Source organism: Amblyomma americanum, chromosome 7, assembly GCF_052857255.1.
Source record: "Amblyomma americanum isolate KBUSLIRL-KWMA chromosome 7, ASM5285725v1, whole genome shotgun sequence".
Taxonomy (NCBI): domain Eukaryota; kingdom Metazoa; phylum Arthropoda; class Arachnida; order Ixodida; family Ixodidae; genus Amblyomma; species Amblyomma americanum.
In genome coordinates, this window is record NC_135503.1 from 137,723,015 (window position 1) to 137,744,031 (window position 21,017).

The following is a 21,017-nucleotide window of genomic DNA, read 5'->3' on the forward strand; positions in this document are numbered from 1 at the left end:
ACAGCATCAGGTAGAGCTGCTGGAACAAACATGCCAACCATCCCACACAAAACAACCCGGCCACGCACGGAACCTAAACGGCTGACATATGATGCCAAATTTCGGAAAATTTCTTAGTGCATAGTCAAAACTGATCTCTTCACAGAGGAAAGAGGATACATCAGATGTGGCTATCAGGCAAGCGGCCCGATAACGTTCTAGCGCCCCTACTTTCTTTCTGTTTCCGTCGCTGCAACCGCGGCTATAAATCTATGCACAATAAAGTACCGGGGGCTTTCCTGGCCTAGCCTACCGATGAGTCGTGTCCCTGCACGAAGGGATCGATACAGATTGCACGCGCGTCTGATAAACATTTATCGCTATAGAACATGGGTGGCACACGTGCCAATGCAGTGCGAGCAAACATGCAAATGTACAGCCCACAACTATCAGAATGATTGAAACGAGCACCGGAAACAGAGCCAACCTCCTAACTAAACTAAAGCTTTTTCGACTCGTGGCGGGAGGAACAGGAAAAACACGCGATAATTTTCTTCGGTTAACGCCTTCAGCTAGTTACACATTGATCCAAATCACGAACGACACCAAGTTTCTGGATATTCACACAGAGGTTTCCTCACTAAATAGCAATTGCACCTATGATTACTGCCTACTTTGTTTCGCACGAAACAGAATGATTATAGGCCGTTAAAGAGAACTATTAAGGACCATGCGCGTGCAACAGTCACTGAAACAAACAGGTATTTCATTGCATGCAGTTGTTCTCTAATTGACATGCTCTAAAAGAGAAAACGAAATAAATGGCCCACATTCTGCTCAGAGTTCAGACAATCTGCAAACAGGTCCGTGTTATATATGGCCCTAATATATTAGGGTGCAGAGCTAGTTGGTGATGCACAGTTTCTACAGTAATAACTTAGCCTCACTAATTTCACGAGAACACACAGGCAGACATACAGGAATGCGCACGTCCTGCCAAATCGAGTTGGTTTATACTTATGAATGGTGTGACTTCGCTCAAAAGTTAGGACAAGAAGGAACACACACGACACTTAGATGCACAGACTGTCAGCTTTCCTGCGTTTCTAAGTGTCTTGTGTGTTCCTTCTTCTTGTCCGTAATCATTTCGCGCAGTTGCAGCATTTATGTCTGTCTGTATGCGTGTTTGAAATAAGTGGCGTTGAATTATTAACGCAGAAACAACTACATCGACGTTATATCACATTAGCAATCCCCTCAAGTGACCAATCTGTACAAGTGCAATCAGAGTAGACAATGGCAACTACAGTCGATTCAATCACACTTTGGCTAAAATCTCATGGTCTCTCTTAGTAAGCGTCTGCACACATCTGCGAATCGCAGTGTTGTTTTCTCATCGCTTCTCACAACTAAAACTATGCCACTTTTCGTAAATGAATTTTGCAGTATTAAAACTCAACACCGGTTACAAAATCTGCAGTATAAAAGCAGTTAAGAGAGAGTAATACGCCTTTTAAAACTCACCTGTAGGCCCATCAGGTATACAATTTTTAAAAGAGGATCTCTCTCAACGGTGTTTAGAAATTTTGTAAGCAAAAATGACCTCTTAATACTATGCACACCTTCTTTGACAGACGCTTTACATAGGACGTGATGCGTGCTACATGAACAGCCACTTCTGTGCTTCGAGTGGCGGTGAAAGGAGCCGTTTAGTGTATTCTGTGGCGCACGTACTGATTTCTCCGCATTCATTTAGCCTACACCACGCACCGGATGACGACATCAAGACTCGGTCTTTTCATCAGTAGGACTAGCACCAGCGCATTTTGAAGCTGGCCTGTCAACGACACGTGTGGAGTGTTACCTGCACTATACGAAAAGACTACATATACTCTGCACCAGACTACGACGCTTCGTTCGACAGCGCTGCTTCTGTGGCGCATGTACAGAGGGCAAAACACATGTCTAGAACGACCGACCTGTGTGTTCCGCAGCTCCCAAAGCCGCTGCGACCAGGAAGGCAAAAAATGATGATGAAATCCTATGAGTTTAAGTGCACATGCTTACATCGAGACCATTTGTAATCAAATGTTATCGCTAGATGTCCCGTGCTCAGCCCGAAACACGCCCAGAGCGCGTTATAGACAAGCGTTTTGCCCTGTACTGATTTCTCTGCATTTTAGCAGGTTAGCCTGCATTGTCAAGTGCAAAACTATTGTATTGTGTAATATCTGGAGTTAGGGGTTGCCCTAACTCCAGCTATTACAAGCAAGTGGCCGCATTTCAAAAATTTATATCCCCGCCCCGGATGTCCAGTCTGCAAGAACAGAGACTGTGAGGCGGATATCCACCACCTGTTGTGGGACTGCCCGGCGCTGAAGCGGACGAGAATTCGGCACCTGGCGGCAGTGGGACTCTCACCGGATTGCTTTATTGCCTGGACACAGGGTCCATATCATCATTCGCTTCTTGATTTCATCAAATCAGCCCACCTTTTTTCATTTATTTAAGCATCTTACTCATCTTTCACTTCATAGTTTTTATGCCCTGAGGCAATAAACATCGCTTCAAAAAAAAAAAACTATTGTATGTTTTTCTGCGCTGTTGTCGAACCAAGCTGCGTTTACGAGAACTGTTGATTCCACTGCATGCATGCATTGCCTTCTCGCGATCCCATTCAGCCAAGAGAGAAACAAAAGTAATGAAAGGTAAGGATACGGAAGAATGTGCTGAATGTGGAAGTTTTGGGCAGGAACAAAGAAATTCCGAAAGGTAATGTTGGCTTCATTCTAGGATCTGATGGAAAACGTCTGCAGCGAATTATATGATGACGTATAGGAAGAAAAAGTCTAAGTTAAGGAACTAATCATCTAGGTGAAAGCGTTACGAGAACGCGGTCACGCAATGAAAGAATAATACCGCAAACTAGCTCAGAGAGTGCATGAACTGGAACAGTATGCCCGGATGAAAAACCTTGAGATAAAAGGAGTTCCTAAGGACAGTGAAGCAACTGACGTTGGGGTCGAATCGTGCACATTCATCGGCGAACCAATCTCTATGGCTGACATTGATGTCTGCCGTAGAGTCGCAACAACTGAGTAAGGTGAAATGAACATCACTCTGCGCTTCGCCAGACAGGAAGACCATAATCTAGTGTTTGCTAAGGCAAAAAAAAAAACAACAGGAATCACGACCACCGGTTTCGGCTACAGTACCGTTTTTGTTAATGAGCATCTAACTCGACAAAACAGACAAGTGCTAGGCATCAGAACGAAGGTGCAGGATAATGTAAAAACCTCGTTTACTGGAATTTTCTGCAAAATCAAAGAGAATTGCTTTACAAGCATATAAAACGCACTGATGTAGGTTGAATAAAGAGGTCAAAACAGCCAAGGCAAAATATATTGCTACCTACTTGAGCGAGTCATCATGAAACATTGAACTCTATCAGAAGCGGCTAAATAATGTCATTAAACTCTGAAGCTGTTCCTGCTTCACCAGCATAGAAACGAACAATGACGTTCTCAGCGGCACTGGCTTTTCTAATGCGTTCAATATGCATTATGTGCCCATCGGGTAAAGTGGTCACTAAGATAAAACTTACTCTCCCGCTACTGACTGCATCCCATGTAAACCTGGAAGTACGGTATTCATTCCTGTGATGAAAGTGAAATGATTCATGTATATAATAGCTTCAAAAATTCAAATTCCCTTGATGCTAATGACATGCGATTTGACCCTGCTAAGTGTATCATTTATGTCATAGCACCAGTGTTGAGTAAAAGGTACAAGTTAGCCTTTCAGTAAAACACGTTTCCAGAGTCAATGCAAGTAGCCAAGGTTATTAGGATACACAGAGTAGATGGCGAAAAGGTGATAAATAATTTTAGGCCTGTCTCAATACTCCCAGTCTTATCTAAAAGATTACAAAACATTATGCACACTGATGTTTGCTCATTTCAAGAAAACCATTCGCCCATTTCGCTTTGTCAGCATAGTTTTCTGAAACCAAAATACACAAAATTAGCGCTTTTAACACAAAAAGAACTCATAATAGAAGCCCCTGAGAATAAGAAACTCGTTTTGGGCATATATATTTAGATTTTTCAAAAGCATTTCACTTCGTTCATCACAAAACCTTGTTAAAGAGGCTTCAGCAATATGGCACACGTGGAAATTCGTAGTGGTCAATGGACTCGTGAATAACTCATTTCGTTGCTGAGCTTTCTTTCCTTTTTTTCCTTCTTTCCCCTGCCCACGTGTAGGGTAGACTACTGGGCATCGCATGGTTGATCTCCCTGCCTTTCTGTCCTTCTGTTTCTTTCTCTCTCTCTAATGCTCTCGTATCATGGTACCTTGAACATAGATCTTAGTATTTCAGTCACAATAACGAAAAGTGTAGCGCCAAACCGGAGTCCCTCGAGGGAGTTTCGTCGGTCCCCTCCAATTTGTCCCGTATATAAATATCTTTTTCATTATTAACGAGGTTGAAGGTATCGTATCTGCAGATGATACTGCACTGTTCATTAAGAGAGATAACCCAAATGAAATAATATACACGGCAAATGTGGCATTACAGTCGATTAAGCATTGGTCCGAAAATAAGCTCCTCAGAATAAATGCAAAAATGTGCAAGCATTATTCTTTCGCTCAAGAAATACCGCTGTTGCTCTCACAGAAAAGGAATTCCTAACAAATGACGAAATTGAGCTACAAACGCACGTTAAATCAACTGGGGTCTTTTTGTCAGAAAACCTAACCGGCCATAGACACGTTCAACACGTTCGCTGCAAACGAAATGAAATGGCGGGAATAATCAACAGGAACCGACATACTCTACCAACAAAAACAACAAAAGAATGGCATAGAACGCCTCATTCTTATCCGCACTCAAATGGTCACATTGTATAGGCCATTACCTCTAAAGAAAACATCCATAAATTAGCATGTTGGAAACGAGTAATTACAGCCATTGCGAATATCTCATAGCGGGATCATATGCCCGAATATTTCGCATCGTATGGCATACCTAATGTTGAATTCATGTACTCATTCTGCCTTGTTTTCAAATTCAAGGCAGCTGTCCACATGCAGAATCACTATTTTCTTAAACTATTCTACCTTGCCACTCACAATCATATACATAACACCAGCGAACAATTCATAAATTAGACGTTTTCGCCGCGCTACATATGGGAATAAATCTTTAAGCTACCACATAGCAGCCTTCCTGAACGCTCTTGTTCGCGTTGGTGTGGATGCCAACAAAAAATCTTCGCGCTCACTTTTCACGAAATTTCATAGCAATGCATCCACTTTCAGGTAGATTCCAAACCAGTCTCCATCTTCAATGATTATATTTTGCTGCGCTAAACTCACCTCGCTGATTCATGTTTCTTCCGGCTCCTTTGTATTGTTGAGGTGACTTCGGTTCTTAGATACTTGTAGTGATTATGTCGTTTTTTATGTGCTCTGTTTTGTTAACAGAGTATTTTTTGCATTACATGTATGACGCCCTGACACTGCAAACTTTATGTGCCATTTCTGTGCAAAAATGGACGTCTCACTGAGTGTTTTGTTTGTATATTTTTAATAATGCTGCTGAACTGTATTCAAGGGGGCCGGGCTTTGTCAAGATACTCATGTGCAGCTTTTTTCGTAGCCCTCTTCTTTCATTTTGAACACAAGTAAAATTTGATCTGATATAACTTCAACTGTTCTTGGGACCAGGGATAAAGATCGTTACATAGTCACGTGGCGGCTCTTTCGCACAAGGAATGTATATTTGGGTTCTGGATGCGCAAAGCACGATTGTGACAAGAGCAGACGCAGGAAGCTGGAAAGCACTCCACATGAAAATTCTGAAGGTGGAACATTGCAGCAACAATAAAGCCTTTGAAAAACTGGAAATCAGCTTCTCGGCACAGAGAACTCCTTCAACACGACGGCCAAATCACATTTTAAGAAAAGAAAAAGGTGCAAAGCTATAGACATTATTGTTAGAGTCATGCGCACCACATGCTAGCATGCTTCTGCCCTTTGTTGCTGTCGCGATAAAGTGATTAAAGTTCCAAGTCATTGATTTCTAGGCACAATTCACCCTCCACGCTGCAGTCGCAAAGGAAAGGTTAAAGGCAGCTATTTCAAAGTACTGCTCGTCAGTGTGTGCTCAGCATAAGGCAAGGAATATAACATGTCCAACATTTTACGGCAAAAATTTTGAAAATTGAAAAAAATATAATGTACTTTTCTGAAAATATTGTTGCGGGAAAGAATATATTTACAGTTATTTACAAAAACGAATGAACAGCTACGGGCGGCACTCAGAACACAGCCAGAGATGAGTTCTCGTCTTCTTCCTCGTCCACTCGTTCACTCGCTCAATGTCGTCGTCGTTGTCTACCCGCTGCAGGACCCCCGGCTGATGAAACGCCGTCTCGGCGTTAGAGTGGTGGCGTAGGAGCGTCGTGATAAGGTTTGAGGCGGCATACATGGACGCGTCGGTAGAGCGGCCAGAGGACGATGGCGAGGACGCAAGGGGAGCAATTTCATAGTTCACGTCGGTGACTCGGCGCACCACACGGTAAGGGCCACGGTAGTGAGAAAGGAGCTTCTCGGAGAGACCGACGCTGCGCGACGGCGTCCAGAGAAGGACGAGTGATCCGGGGTGATATTCGACGGCCCGGTGCCGGCGGTCGTAGGCGGACTTCTGGGAAGCTTGAGAGGCAGGGAGCCGACTACGGGCTATTTGGCGAGCCAGCGTGGCCTGGGCGATGGCGTCCTGAGCGTAAGCAGTGGTGGGGACTGAAGACGGCGGCATGAGTGTGTCCAAAGGCAATAGGGGGTGCCTACCAAGCAAAAGGTAGAAAGGGGAATAGCCTGTTGTGTCATGCCGTGAAGAGTTGTACGCAAATGTCACATATAGCAAGGTTGCGTCCCAATCGCGGTGGTCCGGTGAGACGTACATTGCTAACATATCGGTGAGCGTGCGGTTGAACCGTTGCGTAAGCCCGCTGGTTTGTGGATGGTAAGCTGTTGCGAGCTGGTGCTGCGTGGCACACGAAAGAAGAATGTCATCAATCACTCTGGACAGAAGATAACGACCGCGGTCGGTGAGCAGTTGACGAGGGGCGCCATGGTGAATTACGTTTTGGAGAAGAAAATCGGCGACATCGGTAGCGCAGCTGGTGGGCAAAGCACGCGTGATGGCGTACCGAGTCGTATAATCAGTTGCGACAGCGATCCACTTGTTACCGGAGAGGGACGTGGGAAAAGGGCCAAGAAGGTCGAAGCCAACACGGTGAAAAGGTTCCGGAGGTACGTCGATGGGTTGTAGATGACCGGCAGGCAAAGTGGAGGGCCTTTTCCGGCGTTGACACAGGTCGCAAGCGGCAACGTAACGCTTGACGGAACGATACAGACCAGGCCAAAAGAAGCGGTGCCGCACTCGAGCGTACGTGCGGGACACGCCAACGTGGCCGGCTGTCGGCAGACCGTGCAATTCCTCAAGGACAGAACAACGCAGATGTTGGGGTATGACGAGGAGCAGCGGAGGACCGTCGGAGCGTAGGTTGCGGCGATACAAAATGCCATTCTGGAGCACATAAAGGTGCAGAGACGGAGATCGGTTTGCAGAGCGGAGGCCATCAAAGATAGGTTGTAAAGATGAGTCGTTGCGCTGTTCGTTGGCGATATCAGTGAGAGCAGTGATAGCTAAGAGGCAGGGTAGGGTCTCAACGTCTTCGAGGTCAGGTGGCTCCACAGGGTATCGGGATAAACAGTCAGCATCCTGGTGGTGACGACCGGACTTGTACACGACAGAGTATGAATACTCTTGAAGGCGCAAAGCCCAGCGACCAAGGCGACCGGTGGGATCTTTTAGTGAAGACAGCCAACAGAGAGCGTGGTGATCAGTGACGACAGTGAATGAGCGGCCGAACAGGTACGGGCGGAATTTAGCGACAGCCCAGACAACGGCGAGACACTCGCGCTCAGTAATGGAGTAATTTTGCTCTGCGGCGGAAAGTATGCGGCTGGCATAAGCGATGACGCGATCTTGGCCCTGTTGAAGTTGGGCTAGCACGGCACCGATCCCATATCCGGAGGCGTCGGTGCGAATCTGTGGGAGACGACGGGTCACAATGGGCTCAGATGGGCGGAGAGGTTAGCAAATGAACGAGGGAGGAAAATGAATTTTCTCGAGCAGGGCCCCAGATAAAGGGGGTGTCGTTCTTAAGAAGGTCGATGAGGGGGCGAGCGATGCCGGCGAAATCTTTGATAAAACGTCGAAAATACGAGCACAAGCCGACAAAGCTGCGCACATCTTTCGACGACCTAGGAAGAGGAAACTCCTTCACGGCTTGAATTTTGACTGGATCTGGGCGTACACCAGAAGCATCAACCAGGTGTCCGAGAATAGTGAGTTGGCGGCGACCGAATTTGCATTTCGATGAGTTCAGCTGGAGTCCGGCGTTACGAAACACAGTCAAAACACTGGAGAGGCATTCGAGGTGCGTGGCAAAAGTAGGCGAGAAAACCACAACATCGTCTAGGTAGCAGAGGCAGGTAGACCACTTAAACCCGCGAAGAAGGGAGTCCATCATTCGTTCAAAGGTAGCCGGCGCGTTACAGAGTCCGAATGGCATGACTTTAAATTGGTATAAGCCATCAGGCGTCACGAAGGCGGTCTTTTCACGGTCCTTTTCATCTACGGCATTTTGCCAGTACCCCGATCGAAGATCAATTGAAGAGAAATATTTGGCGCCGTGGAGGCCATCTAATGCATCATCGATCCTCGGGAGAAAATATACGTCTTTTTTTTGTGATGCGGTTTAGGTGCTGGTAATCAACGCAGAAGCGCCAGCTGCCGTCCTTCTTTTTTACCAGGACAACTGGAGAAGCCCAAGGGCTTGACGAGGGCTCGATGATGTCTTTTGCGAGCATCTTATCGACCTCTTGATTTATGACGGTGCGTTCAGCGCTGGACACGCGGTACGGACGTCTGTGGACAGGAGCGAAATCACCGGTGTTTATCCGATGCGTCACCACAGAGGTACAAGTCAAAACACGGGCGTCAAAGTCGAAGATGTCGCGAAAAGATGATAAGAGGCACCTAAGATCGCGAGCTTGCATCGCTGGTAGGTCAGAACAGATCATGTCGGCGTAGTCATCCGTTGGTTTCTCTGGTGATGTTGCCGCAGGCAACAGGCATTGATGAGTGGAAGGTAAGCAGCTGTCCACCACTGATATGACACATTCGGCAGCAGGGCACAGCGTGGCGAGTGAGATGCCTTGCGGGAGCGGTTGGATAGACGAGCCAAAGTTCAGAACCGGAAGGTACGCACGGTTTGCCGACATTTTAAAGACAGTGTGCGCAAGCGCAATACTTCGCGTGAGGGCAACGTCAAGGTCCGGAGTAACTACGTAGGGGCCATCAGGGACAGGGGGAACAGATGAGAAAGAAATGTAAGTTGCGGCTTGAGGCGGTAGACGGACAAAGTCGACAGCACAAAGACGAGGTACATCTGGGAACGGCGACTCAGCAGAAAGAGGAAGGTCAAGCTGGACAACACTGGTGGCGCAGTTGATGAGGGCTGAATGCTCAGACAGGAAGTAGAGGCCAAGAATGACGTCATGAGGGCACTGGTCCAGAACAGAGAATAGAACGGATGTATGGCGGCCGGATATGGTCACACGGGCTGTGCATAGTCCAACCACAGGAGGCGTTCCGCCGTCGGCAACGCGGAGAACGGCTGTGGGTGCAGGGGTCAGTACCTTTCTGAGGCGGCGTCGTAGGGCGGAACTCATGACGGACACGTGCGCGCCCGTGTCGATCAGGGCTCTCACAGGGACTCCATCGACATGAATAGCGAGCAAATTTTGGTGTGAGCGAAGAGCTAAGCGAGGATTTTGGGACTGTACTGCAGCATCACCTCCAGACACTGCAGCGTCTAGTTTTCCGCTTGCGAGCGTCCGTAGGGGCCAGGAGAGGAGCGACGGCGTAGGGGCGAACGAGACTGCCGACGCAGGGGGGACGGGGAGCGGCTGGAGCGGGAAATCTGGCCGTCAACGGTAGCACTCTGCTGGGCTGGAGGGGGCGTGAAGTGGCGGGGCTGGTCATCGTTGCGGTGAGAGCTTAGATGACTGTATGTGCTACGACGAGACCAATAATTGCGACAGTGACGGGAGATGTGGCCAATGCGGTGGCAGAGGAAACAAATGGGTCTGTCGTCGGGTGTCCGCCAGTCGTTAGGGTTACGGCGACGTGGAGCGAAGTAGGAAGGTCGTTCAGGAGCAATCGCAGTGATAGCGGATGGTGATGAAGGACGCACAGGGCTGACGGGCTGGAGACCAAGGTTTGCAAGCTCTTGACGGACGACGGCTTGTACCATCGAGATGGTGGGAAAGTGGTTGTCGCCATCACGTAGAGGCAGGGAGGCAGGGGACATAGCTTCTAGTTCGCGTCGAATGATGCGGGTCACATTTTCTGGAGGCGCAGGAGTTTGCCGGTGCAGCAGGTCTTCACATGAGGAAGTCGCAGCCGTGTTGGGGAGGCGTGTGTACGGCTGACTAATACGTCTGCTTTTAGCTTCCTCGAAGCGGCGACATTCCTAATAATGCCGTCGACTGTAGTGCAGTTCTTGCAGACGAGCAGGTTGAAGGCGTCGTCGGCGATCCCCTTCAACACGTGACCCACTTTGTCAGATTCGGGCATGTTATTGTCAACTTTGTGGCAGAGGGCCAACACGTCCTGAATGTAGGAAACATAGGATTCCGTAGACGTTTGAGCTCTGGACGCAAGCTCCCTCTTAGCTTCGAGTGTTCGGCCGAGCGGCCGTCCAAACAGCTCGCGCAGTTTCTGCTTGCAGACGTCCCAGCTGGTCAAATCATCTTCGTGAGTCCCGTACCAGACGCGGGCGGTGTCTTTTAGATAGAAGATGACATTCGCGAGCATAAGAGTCGGATCCCAGCGGTTGTACGTACTCACGCGTTCATACATGTTGATCCAGTCGTCCACGTCAACGTTGTCGGTGCCAGAAAATGTCCCAGGGTCACGAGGGGAAGAAAGAACGAGCGATGGCATTGCCGATTGTGATGTTTGCTGGGAGGCGTCTTGGGTCATGGTGAGCGAAGTCAGCTGGCGGCCGCTGCGGAGCTCCGTCTTCGGTAGGCGTAGAGGAAAGCCGCACATCCACCAAATATGTTGCGGGAAATAATATATTTACAGTTATTTACAAAAACGAATGAACAGCTACGGGCGGCACTCAGAACACAGCCAGAGATGAGTTCTCGTCGTCTTCTTCGTCCCCTCGTTCACTCGCTCAATGTCGTCGTCGTCGTCGTCTACCCTTCTGCAATATTGAAGGTTATGCTCCATTTTTCGGAAGTGCAGGAAAGTCTTTCTTTTAAATTTTTGAATCGATCGCATCGAGCACTTAACACTGCCATAAAAAAAACGAATGGGGAACGCTTTTTACGATAGCAAAAACGTTAATGGAAACAAAATTCAACACTACCGTCGGATTATCTGCAGATATAGTGGCTGTAATAGTGAACCCTTACTTTACATAGAAAAATTGCCTTCATAAGCGGTTTTCCGCTCAAAGCTGCCTTTGTTCAGAATTGTTGGATATGTGAATTTAACGCTGTACCCAACTCCTCCCCCTAAGTGAGTCTGTGTCGCCATATTCAAGGTTTTTTTTTTTCCTTTGCAGGAAAGCTAACTTACGTGGTTTTGCAAAGGGTCTATCCTGTGCAGTCTTTTGCAATAGGTCGTGGTAAAACGCGTATCACTGAGATTTTAACTCCCAAGTTGTATTCGCTTGTTGTTACCGAATACATACAATGCGCCGTAGAATGAAACGTAAACGCGGAAAAGCCTTTCTAGCAGGGATATCTGCACTGCCGGGCGTGCGAAAAATGATACCACAGCGCCCCTTGTATGAGTTGGCAATAAAAAATTGGATATCCTTTCCGCAATAGGTGTTAGCAGGCTCTCTTTAGTGCATAGAATACTTTGCACGGCCTAGTAAGCCACCCTGCACACTTAGAGCCTGTCGAGTGGTGGAGAATATTACCCGCTTCGAAGCAGCGAAGACCTTTTGTTGTCAGATGACTGCCAACAACAACTCCATTGCTGCTGACATCGGCTCAAATCTTTGTCTAATTGCCCAGAATTAATCTCAATAACCAGCGATTCGCTACTTGGGAGCTTTAGGCAGCGTTTAGAGCAGCCAATAAATGATCATGCCCGTGGCCTGAAGCTGTTAGCTATACTGCAATCAGCAACGTAGAAAATGTTGCTGAGGCTCAGCTTCTCGTCATTTAGAAAAGCCATTGATAAGCCGACCGCTTTGTTCAGTGTTGAAAGAATCCGAGAATTATACCTCTAAATAAACCTGGAAGGTAACGCGCATAAGTAAATGTTTACCCTGTCATTTCATTTTTCGGTTGCAATTGCTTGCTCCTGGAGAAAATGGTACATTCTCGTACTTGGGCCTAATGAGCAAAAAGATTTACCCTCTAAATATGTGTAGGCTTCCGAATGACCGCAACACCATCGACATAATTGTGTTTGCGAACTGCGTGACACGCAGTGAGTGAGAACGGTCTATCATAATTGCGGACTTTAACATTTTCACGCTTATCAATGAAGCCTTAAGTTTACAAAGTGCCGTTTGAGGCTTAAACTCCACGTGTGTATCGGGCAGATGTCCACCCTGAACGTCCAACAACATCATTTGCACCTGTTTTCAGTATGGCAGCACCACACCGCACAACTCTTATCGTATTGTGCCTAGGTGATATGGCGTCACTTGGGTTCAACATACCGCCAAAGCCTCCCTTGAAAACAACATAACGACAGCGGTCGAAAAGGACCCCAATATTGCTGTCAGAGGCTTCATATGGAAAATTAAAGCTGGTCGTAGTTGTAATAGGTGCAGTTGTCGCAGAAATACGCAAGCCAAGGCAATATCCGCCGCACCGCAGACTCACTGGTTATGGCGCTCGGTTGCTGACCCAAAAGGTGGGGGTTCGATTCCGGCCTCGGCGATCGCATGTCGATGGAGGCAAAATCTTAGAGGCCCGTGTACTGTGGCCAGCGCACGTTAAGGAACCTCAGGAGTCAAAATTATTTGCAGCCCACCACTACGGCGTCCTTCATGACCTGAGTCGATTTGGCACGGTAAAGACGGCAAACTATATGCCTCGCATGCCTGTCATGCGTGGCTGTATGTACACGAGTGTAAATGACTGTGTACATGAATCGCGAATAAACGATGTCGCGGCTTCGATGAGTTAGGAAGAAGAAACACATCGAGTGTCAAGAATTGGAAAGCAGCGCCTTAGAAAATACAGCTGGTGCTCGAAAAGAAAACACAGTCCACATGCTCCTCCGAAAATGACTCTAAGATAAGGCAGTAGATTCGACAGCTCCGACGCTTCCACAAGTTCCCTGGCCAGGGTGCCTCGTTGCCAGTGTCTCCACGGGTGGATACAACTTAAGCGACGCCGCCATATTGAATCACAACTGGCCTCTCCCATGTGCCGTGAAATGCTCGACTGGTAGCCCAGTGTAGCTCTCGCTTCAAAAGGCCGTTCAAGTTAAAGCACTTGTAAGCGCGCCGAGAGCATGAACGGCGCCGTTACAAACGCTAGCGCCGCTGATCCCGTGTGATTCAATATGGCGGCGCCGCTGAAGTTGTCTCCACCCCTGCGGCGCTGGCATCGAGGCACCGAAACTATTACAAGAGACAGACTACTAGGACGCGATATTATTTATAAGCAACAGGTCAGGCATCCAGCGAGAGCCGAAGTGGCTGATTATTTAAGCGAAAGGGCAGATCATTAGCCACACATGAGAAGAAACATCACGTCCGCCTACGCCAGGAGGTAGCGGCAGAGGCAGCGGCGCCAACTCAGCGAATATGCCAACGTGAAGCTACACTCAAGGCCAGATTTCATTTCTGCACATTCAAGGCTACTAACACGCGCTGGCGCTGGCAAGTTATACGTCTTTGGCTCTCACTTGCGAGCGAGTGAGATCGCACTTGTGGAGGCATGGCGTCTCACGCTCGCAACTTGCACTGCATAGCCGCAGAAAAATTATCCCCTTGTAGAGCTTCGGCCGCCGATGGCAAGAGGCAGAACGGACCGCAACACTAGACGGAGCAGCTGCATTGATTTAAATTGCCCACAGCGCGTAGATGGAGGCAGTGAGAATTGGCTGTTGTACCTGTGCTATCACATGCTTTTACTAGCCGTTCTGAACGACAGCACCAAAAACAAGCAGAGCGAAAGGAGCGCACGAATACATTAATGCTTAATCGTTCGGTTTATGCGCGTTGCAAAAAAAAAGAACTGTCCAGCACTCATGCATTCCTGTACTTGGGTAGGGCAGGCGCGGCACGGTTCACTCTGGTGCTCTTATCACGAGGAGCGTTTAATTAGGCATAGGATTATAAAGAGGCTACGGGTGTAAAATGCTTACAAATATCGATGTCGAGGAGTTTGAAGGTAATACAGCTTTTGAACCTGTAACATCAAATTTATAGCTCAGCTTCAAATATACGGTCAACAGGAATAGTGCATATTGCCTTACTTTTCAGCGGCGGTAGGCAGATGGGCCGCACTGATTTCTCGTACACAATTTCGTCCCTTAGTCTGAGAAGGGCAATGTCGTTTTGAAATGTCGAGTTGTTGTATTCCTTATGTATTACGATGCTCTCGACAACTAGCTTCTTTGCTGTTTCATTTTTCGCCATGAGTAGGCCTGTAAAAGAAAAAAAAAAGGGTTAGCATCCCACGACCATTCAACTATATTGGTAACGGCATGACAATTTCCTGGTATTCTGTAACGAACAGCAGTTATCCAATCACTTGTTGAATTATGATTTGTTTCTGTGTATAGTTGTTTATTTCTAAAGCAGTGTGTATTGTGCATCCTGCATGCTAACTCTACAAGCACCAGAGAATTGTATAGTTTCATTGATTTGTTTTTTTTTTTAAACGCGAAATAAGCGGTTCCGATCGCTGCTGCGATGGTCGAATTTTGATGGAGGCGAAATTCTAGAGGCCCGTGTACTGTGCGATGTCAGTGCACGTTAAAGAACCCGACGCGGTCGAAATTTTCGGAACCCTTACTAAGCGGTTCCTCATAGCCTTAATCGCTTTGGGACGTTAAACCCTTATAAGTGATCAACCATAAATGTGTAATAATTTTATTGTATACATCCAGCAGCTCCAGTCTTGAATTAGGCTGACGGTATGAATAAATAAAATGCTTTGGCACAGGAATATTTCCTGCCGAAAACAAGCGAGGAAGTTTTTTCTTCTGTGCAACTGCCTCAGTATTCGGCATTGCCGAGGGCAGCCGCTTTGGGGCCGCCTCGAGGGCGAGCGCATACTTGTTTGTTTTTAGCACGATAGTGCTAAGCAGCTCATGTCGAAGGTAAAGCCGGTGTCGGTGTTGTTGTCGTGGGCATTGTCACACGAGGATCCCGAAAGGGAAAATCTTATGGAGATATGAGGAATCGAACTCAGGTCCTTCAAATTGCGAACATCAGCAGCGTTCAAATTTCTTTAAGGTGAGACGAAATGTGCCGCTGGCCCTGCTGAAAAACGAATTCCACAGATGATGGGAAAGTATCGCTAATCCGTTTAGAAACAAACTTCTTCGGCTTTAAAGATTTAGCAAAGGCGCTAGAGAAAAATCTGCTGGAAATGCCTCTATTCGGGTACCATTACCATGAGAAATATAGCTCGGTTTGTTGGAGCCTTCGCGCAGGTCACATTTGCCATAATTCGCAATGTAACATTCAGCGTGAGTGGAGAATGGGTCAATATTTCTCCCGCTGTTTTAGTACAGTGCGAAAAACCTTGTATTCCCCGATCTGCAGACTCTGTAGAGAGCCTTAGAATTTTGTCCTGAAATGTTTGCAGGAGAAAGAAGCCAGAGAGTGTCGTTACGCAGTATTCAGAGGGAAGATGAAATCTCTCGATTAGTGAGGTCGACTGCTCACAAGCCGCCCCTTCGAGAGACGGCGTGGTGAAGCATTTTTCGCTTCTTCTCTCGTGCCAGAGGCGGGCACTGTTCGCTCGGCTGTAAAGAACAGTTCTCTCTCCTTGCTTTTTTTTTTAACTGATATGGCATGAGCGCCGTTTTTTCACGGCTGGCAAGTTCCCCAGCTCGTGTTCCGTTCTTGATAGTGACTCCTATAGCAAGAATGATATCTGCCTAGGAACAGGAAAATTTGTTGCTCTCGGCAGCTTGAAGTATCACTGGTGGCAGCCTTCCACAGCTAGGACTGACTCCTCTGAGCTCCGCCACACGTACTCAATCATCTCGAGGTCCTCGTTCGACCCAGTGGCGTTCGTCCTGTTCATCGCTGCCCCGACGGCTCTGCTCTGCTCGGAACGATCGGCTAAGTTTCGGGTGGTTGATTGTGGCAGTTTCTCTCTGCGTCTTTGCGCGGTAAGGCAGTAAGCCCGGGCTATGTCCACCCAGTCTTCCGGCCAGGGGAGTTCCCTCTGGTCGGCTTCTCTGTCCACTGATCTCCTACCGTTGGAAGCTTTTTTGCGCAGTGGTGTCGGCAGTATCCCTGTCGCACTGGTGCCTAAGAATGGTGGTGCTATCAAGATGAACAACCCTGGTGCTGTTCGGACTGCTCTCCAGTCGGCGACTTCTCATTATGAGTCAATCTCAGAGGGTCGCCAGTTTGGACGCGGCGGGATTCTGTGCAGATCGCCAGACCTCGCCTGTGTAAGAGATTTACTAAACTTCTCCTCCTTTGCCTCCCTTCGGGTAAGTTCCTTCATCCCTTCTCATCTCGCGTGCACGAAAGGTATTGTACGAGGCGTAGACTCTTCCCTGTCTCCGGCAGAGACTCTTGAGCTTCTGTCGGCTGCAGGTGTTGTTGCTGTGCACCGCTGTAGCCGGGATGTGAACAACGTGCGGATGCGCACTGAATCAGTGATTGCTACCTTTGCCGGCACTTCCTGCCCCTCTGAAATCAAGGCATGGCCTCTAATTTTTCGGGTAGACCCAATATCATCTCGGCCTCTGCAGTGTAACAACTGCTGGCGCTATGGACATAGCGCCGGCGGTTGCAAATCCAACTTGAGGTGTTGCAACTGTGGAGATGGTCATTCAACGAGCACCTGCACTGAGAAGAATGAGAAGTGTTGCCTTTGCGATGGTGCTCACTCTGCAAACTACTCAAATTGTCCTTCTCGAGCTCAGGAAATTGAAATTCTGGAAATAATTGACAGGAAACGCTGTTCGCGCCGTGACGCTATTTCAGAGGTCAAAGAACGTGCCCACGGTTATGCCGGTGTGACCGCTCGGCAAGGTGTCATGATAGACTCAACGCTGTCCCAGGCAATTGCGGCGGCTGTGGAGGCTTCGATGTCTGAAATGGTAGAAAAGATTGTCGCAAGTGTGTCGGAGTGCCTTACAAATGTTCTAGCGACTCAGATTACACATGCCGTGCAGGCTAGTTTGGCACCTCTTTCGACAGCAATTCCCTCTCCTCTTATCCGGTCTCCAATTCCACTAGCATCACAACCCCAGGAACAAACTTCTGTCCCTTCCGCTGTACCTACCTCGGGTACTTCGAGGGATGTTGATATAATGTATGATTCCGAGATGGTGGAGCCTGATGCGCGGCTTCTTAAGCGCAGTGGGTCCCCTTCTTCTCTGTTGTCTTCTCTGGGCACCCAGCCGAAATCAAATAAGAAGCAGCTTGGCACTAAACCCAAGGATACCATTTTGGAGCAGGCAGTTGCTGCTGCTAGACTTTCGCAACCATAGCGTCGTTGCGAGTTCTGCAGTGGAACTGTCGCTCTATTCTTTCCGCTTCCACATATTTACACTGCCTTTCTACTCAGCTTAATCCGGATGTCATAATTCTGCAAGAAACGTGGCTTTCAACCGACAAACAATTTCATATCAAAAATTACCGTTCATTTCGCCTAGACCGCCAGTCAAGAGGCGGGGGTTTACTAACTTTAGTCTCTTCAAAATTTTGCCACAGGGCTGTGGTATCTTTTCAACAAATGTCTCCTGACTGTGAGATTTTGGCAATAGACTTTGTACTTCCTGGGTGCTCTTCATTTTCAATAGCAAATTGTTATTTCCCCAATGGAGTCCAGGATGTTAGACCTCTGGACTTTTTACTCGTAAACTGTAAAAACCCAGTTCTCGTGGCTGGGGACTTCAATTCTCACCATGTGTCTTGGGATTTTAGGACTCATACATGAGGCAAGCGCCTTTGGGACTGGGTTTCTGATCACAACCTGATGTGCTTAAGTTCAGGATCGGCCACTTATCTTCGCTCACACACTCAATCTGTTTTAGATCTCACGTTCATTAGTCCTGGAATTGGCGTAACGAATTGGTCGACAGTTGATAGCGCCACCTAAAGTGATCATATACCTATTAATTTTGATATCATATCTCGTGTTACTCCAGCGTCTTCTCAGTTGCGGTCGCATGTAAATTATCACAGATTTCAGACGGCGCTGCGCTCTGCCCTTGCTCCAGTGTCTAACATCGCCGAGGTCCACCAGTCAGCAAGCATATGTCTGGCTATTGAGGAAAGCCGTAAAAAGTCGGAGTTCCTGGTGAGGCCAACAAAAGGGAATTCTTCTAACTGGTGGAATGCGGACTGTACAAGAGATTACAGGCGGAGGAAGGCAGTATAGAAAAAGCTTCTTCATAACCAATGTCCGAATAACTGGAGTGATTATAAATTTATTGCAGCCACCTTTAAACGCACAGTTTCTCGCGCAAAGGAAAAATATGACTCAGAACACTTCGATTATCTTTCAAAGGCGGGCAACCGACGTGCTCTATTCGGTTTTCTACGGTCTAGGAAACAGCTCATGTCCTCTCATAATTTTCAGTCATTATTTATGTCACCTGTAAAAGCTATCCAGGCGGTTGAATTAATAGCCACAGGCCTGCAAAAGCGGTTCTCGTCTTTACTACCTTTGCGACCAGTGTTGTTTGCACCAGTCGTGCCAAATGATAATGCCTCACAAGTAAATCTATCAGAGCTTTCACAAGTTGTCCAGAGATTGCCAGCTGCTGCTCCTGGTCCTGATGGTGTTACCACAAAGATGCTCAAGATTCTATTTTAAGAGTCTCCCAACTCCTTATTGCACCTAATAAACTACTCTCTCAAACACGCTTGGATACCTTCTAAGTGGAAGCTGTCCAAGGTGATCCCTTTACTTAAAAATCAGGTTGGAGGCTATGAATTGGATAATATTAGGCCAATTTCTTTAACATCAAACGTGGTAAAGTTGATAGAAAGGGTGTTACTAATTCGGGTGTGAGCCATTGTGGACCGCAAAAGTATACTCAGCCCGTGCCAACTCGGTTTCCGGCCACGGTGTTCGATATGGAATGTACATGCTGATCTTGAGAGCAGAATTCTCCTTGCTCGTCGTCAACGCCTGGTCGCGGCTTTGGTTACGTTAGATGTCGCCAAAGCTTACGACAGTGTAGAACACTCCATCCTGATACATAGGCTACAGTCTCTTGAATTTCCAGATTATATAGTTGCATGGATATCTGCATTTCTTCATAACAGAGAATTTTTTTGCGTCCATAATGGTGTTCATTGAGAGAGGTATAGACAAACGTGAGGTGTACCGCAAGGAGCTGTTCTTTCTCCTGTGCTCTTTAATATTCTGTTAAGCTCAATTCCTCTCCACCGCTATGTACGCACTTACGTCTATGCGGACGACATTGCGTTTTTTGCTGCTGCGCCGGATATACATTCTCTGTATGGTCTGTTGCAGTCGTATTTGAATACACGAGCGCTGGTTGAGCGCATTACACCTGAAGTTAAATGTTGGCAAGTGCGCCACTCTTGTTTTCCCTCTATTCACTCCTGTAATGGTCTCTCTCACTTGCCAGTTCAAAATAATACCGCAGGTTCAATCCCTAAAATACATAGGGGTCATTTATGACAACAAGCTCACCTGGCGACCTCACATTGACCATGTCGCGGCGAAAGGGGCTCGTGCCGTGGGCATGTTACGGAGATTATGTCATCACCGGTACGGCATGCGCAGAGATGCGCTATTAATGATCTACATAATGTATGTCAGGCCAATTTTAGAATTTGGATCAGTGTTGTTTTCAGGCTCGGCTACATATAAACTTCGCCCTCTCGTCCTTTTAGAGAGGGAAGCACTCTGCATGTGCCTCGGCCTTCCAAAATTTGTGGCTATCAATGTGCTATACCTTGAAGCCCGCATTCCGTCTCTCTTATCACGACTTAAATTTTTAACTGTGCAAACTTACCTCAGGATCTATGAATCCCATTTCCACCGTTCCCAAAAATTTTCTGTTCTCAGCCGACCTCCGTTTTTGGTGTCCCCTGGTCTCGTTTCAATTCCCCTCAGGTAGTGTTTGTGCAAAGATACTTCAGCCTTTAGATGTTAACATTTATGATATCCTTCCTGCGCTTCGCAATGGGCCCGCTATCCACATTGTTTTCGACGACATATTCCCAAAAAATGCAAAACTTTTGCCACCGAGTGTTCTAAATGGTCTTCTAGAAGATCATCTGAGGACCCTACCTACAGATATAGCAATAGCCACTGATGCATCGCAATGCAATGAAAAAGCAGGTGTGGGAATATTTTGCTCGCATTTAGACTGGTCCTTATCTCTGCGCCTTCCAGATTTCACCCCTATTTTTCAAGCAGAGTTTCTAGCAGTTGTACTTGCTCTACGCAAGCTAGACCCCTCTATTACAGCAGTTGCAGTAATTACTTATTCTTTATCGTTGTGTTCGTCCCTCGCTGCACATGTTGACGGTCCCATTTTATCAACTTTCTTATCCCTACTTCCTCCGCATTTGAGCCTTGTTCATTTAGTATGGGTTCCCGGTCACAGCAGTGTGACAGTAAATGAGATTGCTGATAATCTCGCAAAGGCTTCCCTCAGCGGCCCCGTGTTGCCAATCATCCCGGCTACAGCCTATATTACAGCATCTAGATTTCGGCGACGTGCGTTTTTA

The 21,017-nt window shown here is 47.4% G+C and overlaps 1 protein-coding gene across 4 annotated transcripts in view; it reads right to left on the reverse strand.

The window, feature by feature from the left end:
• Positions 1-21,017, reverse strand: part of LOC144096606 (complement factor B-like) — a 227,044-nt gene that overhangs the window by 30,965 nt on the left and 175,062 nt on the right. For 3 of the 4 annotated variants that reach the window (XM_077629413.1, XM_077629416.1, XM_077629414.1), the window contains one exon: positions 14,582-14,752. The exons of the other annotated variant lie outside the window; for it this stretch is intronic. In XM_077629413.1, the coding sequence (XP_077485539.1) occupies positions 14,582-14,752 (171 nt within the window). The remainder of the gene's footprint in view (positions 1-14,581; positions 14,753-21,017) is intronic. 4 annotated transcript variants of the gene reach the window in all.